At 32.3% G+C, this 4353-nt stretch overlaps 1 protein-coding gene across 1 annotated transcript; it reads left to right on the top strand.

The window, feature by feature from the left end:
• The first annotated feature begins 700 nt into the window (after window positions 1-700).
• LOC113302700 (pheromone-processing carboxypeptidase KEX1-like) lies at window positions 701-1870 on the top strand. Its single transcript, XM_026551638.1, has one exon. It carries the CDS (start codon window positions 874-876, stop codon window positions 1576-1578), a length of 705 nt encoding a protein of 234 aa, XP_026407423.1. The 5' UTR covers window positions 701-873; the 3' UTR covers window positions 1579-1870.
• Window positions 1871-4353: the final 2483 nt, after the last annotated feature.

Raw genomic sequence — 4353 nt, 5'->3', positions numbered from 1 at the left:
ATGTAGCTGAACCCTTACAAACTTCACATGAACGTGGTACTCATGTTTGTGTTTCTTTTTTTTCCATGTCACCCTTTTGGTTTCATTCTCAACTCGCAAATAAGTTTTGCTTTTTTTTTTTTTCCCTGTTAGGTCGGTGTCACTTTGATCGTCTTTCTCCAAAATATATCCACCAAATGCTATCGGTGAATGTAATCACAGGGGGAACAATTTTAAAAGGTTGGAAAATTATCAGAATATAAGATACGTATCGGTGTATGGCGTGGATTAATATAAAACCACAATACTCTACAATTAAAATACGTTTCCTCCCACGAGAAGCTATTGTCAATCGACCACCGACTAATAGGGTGACTCCTGACCAACAAAACTAATCTTAAATTAAGCTTTAGCGTCTTAGATTCAAAGCCCACGGCTTATTTATGGGGCGTTGTTTTGCGACGGTAATTATGTTGTAATACGCAGTAATAATCCCCATAAATTTTCACCATTTAAAAATGATCCCAAAATAAGGCCGGGTTATTGGATAGTCGTACCAAAAATGTGTCATCAAGTGTCGGATCAACCAATGAGTACTCAACACGTGTAGCCACGATACAAATCAGAATCTTTCAGAAGCATAGAAATGGAATAAAGTAATCTTTATGAAATAACCATTTCAACCACGACTTTTTTATTATATTAATAACTCGCCCCCACACAAGGTTAGATAGATACCGACTCAAAAAACCTTCCGCACCAAGTCTTCCATTTTACTCTCTCTCACTCTATATCCACATCACATCCAGATCTAACAAGAACTCTGTAATTTTACAGTTTTCTTTGAACAACAATTAACCAAAAAAAATCAAGAAAACCCAGAAATCAAAGAATATGAAGAGAGAAGGAAGACAACAACATGGATATGTGAGAAACTATTTGATTTTACCAGCACAATTGAACAACAATTCATCATCAACTAGGGGAGTTTTGAATTCATCAAGTCCTCCTTTAGGTGGTAGTGGTGGATTGATGAACAAGATATCAACATCACCAACAGCAGGAGCCAAACCTTGGAAGTGTGCAGGTAAATATAAAACAAGAGATAGAATCCCAAAAAATATTAAAGGTACACAGAAACTGAAATCTCTTGATGTTGCTATGAATCATAAGTTAATTTCATGGCGTGTTGTTGATAAAGGTTGTGATTTGAATTATAGAGGGATTTCTGCTACTGATATGTTAGTTCAATTAAATAATCGTGATCGTGATTACTGGGATGATGATGAGCAAGATCAGGATCTGAATAATCAGAATCATAATCATGATTATTATGATGATGATGTATATAATAATACTGTTTATGATGTTAAAAATGATGTTGATAATGAAGATTTAGGAACTGAATTAACAAAGTTAGGTCTCGTTCGTTTGGTTATGAAACAAGAAGAAGGGGAATCCAGTACTTCTGGGACTACTGAATCTGACGATGATGAAGAGGAGGATTACGAGGATGATGATCACATGAGTTTCTGTGATGTAGGGTTTGTGGTGGATCAACTTGACGAAGAAGATTGGTGTTTAGTTGAAGAAATGTGAATATTTGGGGGAATCTAACCTTTAATTTCTGTTAATAAAAAAACAACAACAAAATTATTAGTTTAAAAAAGGAGGGGAGGAGAGAGAGATTTGATTTGTTTATTTTGATTATCATTATCATCTTTCTCTCTTGGTTGCTTTGTTCATTTATCTTTAAATTTGGATTTGTAATTGAAAATTGGAAACCTCGATTTACTTTGGTTCTGTTCAGTTGGTACCTGTTATTTGAATTGAATAACACTACTGTTTGTTCTTATCAAGAACCAAACAGTACTTTGTTTATTTGTGCTTATATTTTTGAAGATTAGATTACTGTAGTTCCGTTTGATTGAACGTTTGATTTATTTACACACCCATTTCTTCAGCGATCTTAATTGTTGCCCCTAAAATTTTCGAACCAAATTTTTTCCTGAGTAATAAACCATAAAAATGGTGGTTCATTTTAATCGATATTTGGATAGTCAAATTTCGGAAATGTTTCATTTTAATCGATTATGGAAATATAGATTCGGACAGAATTAAAAGGGAGTTATATTAAACCACTCCCTCCCTTTCTAAAAAAAAATATGCTGGTTTTTTTTTATGGGTATGTCAAAAAAATAGGCTTGTTTCCATATGTGGAAAGTCAAATGTTATGATTTTACTACTATATTCATAGAGGGACCACTTCTCGCTCTCAATTTTCTCTCCTAAAACAAAACAGAGACCACTTCTCTCTCCTCTTTCTCTAATAACAAATGAGTGGGGACCAAAGGATAGATTAGGAAAAACATGGAAAAAAGTGGCTCCAATTATTAGTTTTCTTAATTTTTGTGAAAACCAAACAAGCCTATTTTTTAGAAATGGAGGGAGAAAATTGTTGTAACACCTCTTTTCTTTTTCACAAAATGGGTTAAAAAGACCAAAATCAACAATTCCTGGGTGAAAAGGACACTTAGATTTTGATACTGTTTAAATGGACAAAAATGTAAAAATAACAAGGATGTAAACAGTTTCATCTTACCCATTTTCAAACCTGGCTAAATTGGGGCCTATGCCACTTAATTGGGGCCTACGGATTTTTTCATCCACCCCATAAAGAATGATAAGGGGTGTCTATGTTTGATGAAACTACCATTTTACCCTCTATCAAATATTATACTACTAATTTGTCCCCATCAAATCCTAATCATTAAATTAAAAACTAAAACTAAAATCATCAAATTTAAAAACTAAAATCAAAATCAAAATCATAAAACTAAAATCATAAAATTAAAAACTAAAATCAAATTCATTTCCATCTCCACTTCAACTGATTCTTCTTCTTTTCTTCTCAACCCAATCCTATAAACTAGGTTTTAGTAACATAAAATTGCTCAAAAATTGAAAATTTTGAAATCAAATTTTTCCTTGTTTATCAGAATCGGTTAACGTTAATGTATTTGTGATCCGATTGCAAATAGAAAAGGTTTATGTTTATGCCCATAAAGACCGATTGTCCTTGATATTTTCTGGTTCGAGAAATTTGAACCAGAATCGGATTACATTAGCACTTATAAAAACCGATTGTTGATGTATAATGTTAGAATCGGATTTTATATGTGTGTCGAGTAAACCGATTGTTGTTCTCAATTTTTCTGTATCTTTTTTCAGTTAGAATCGGATTACATGAGCATTTTTATAAACCGATTCCTATTGTGCAATGTCAGGAATCGGTTTTTACATATGTATCGTGTAAACCGATTCTGGTTAACCCATTTTTTATTTTCCAGTTAATACTCGATCATAAAATGAGGATGAAATCATACTCGATTTCATTTCGATTAAAAATGAAAATAATTTTAAATGCTTTTACCCAATTTGAAGATGAGTATAACTTTATACTTGAATTGAAAACGAGTGTAACTTTATACTCGAATTGAAAACGAGTACAACTTCTTAAACGATTTGAAACTGAGTATGAAGTCATACTCATTCTTAACTCGGGTATAAAATAAATTTTAATTTTATTTGATATTTAAAAACACATAATTCACTGATAAAAAAGAAAAAATTTACCCACAATCGATTTATGTTCATGCCCATATAAACCGATTATGTATAATCGGTTGATTTTCATGTCCATATAAACCGATTCTGAGTAGAAGCAAGTTTCAGAAAATCTCTGTATGTTTTTGAGGTTACAATCGGTTGATACCAATGGAAACATATACCGATTCTGAGTTGGTGTTCTTCAAAAAATTTCAAACTTTCAAAAAATTTCATGTTCAGATGATTCATTAACACAACTTAATTTCACATCTAACATGATATTTTACCACTAATCATCCGAATTAACAATAATTAATCAGGGGTAAATTATCCATTAAAAAATAGTTGGTTAAGGGGCTTTTCATTTTACTTCAAAATGTCTCTTTTCTGTCACGTAGTGATGGACCCCAAATTAATCCTTATAGGCCCCAATTTAGCCAGGTTTTCAAATACTATTTCTTATTTTTAATTTACATCAGGATGCATCCAGTTTCATCCTTACTATTTTTTAAGTTTAAGTCAGGATGAATCCAGTTTCATCCTTGCTATTTTTTTGGTGTCCATTTCATCCATACTAATTTTTACTCGTCCATTTGAACCATGTTTTAAAAATATTTGGAAAAATGACCCAGTTTCCGTTTCTTTTTCTTTTCGAACTAAAGGATAAGTATAAAATAGAAAATCAAATCTACACTAGATCACCGCTGCCGCGGTGGGAAAGGCCGACCGAAAAAATGAAACACCGTCATGCGTAATGGTGTTATA

The sequence above is a fragment of the Papaver somniferum genome, chromosome 8 (assembly GCF_003573695.1).
Source record: "Papaver somniferum cultivar HN1 chromosome 8, ASM357369v1, whole genome shotgun sequence".
Taxonomy (NCBI): domain Eukaryota; kingdom Viridiplantae; phylum Streptophyta; class Magnoliopsida; order Ranunculales; family Papaveraceae; genus Papaver; species Papaver somniferum.
Note: the sequence above shows the minus strand (reverse complement) of the source record. Positions and strands in the feature narration are given on the sequence as shown.

Excerpts from the sequence above, each read along its gene's own strand:
- LOC113302700 (XM_026551638.1), top strand. The coding sequence starts at position 874 with ATGAAGAGAGAAGGAAGACAACAACATGGATATGTGAGAAACTATTTG.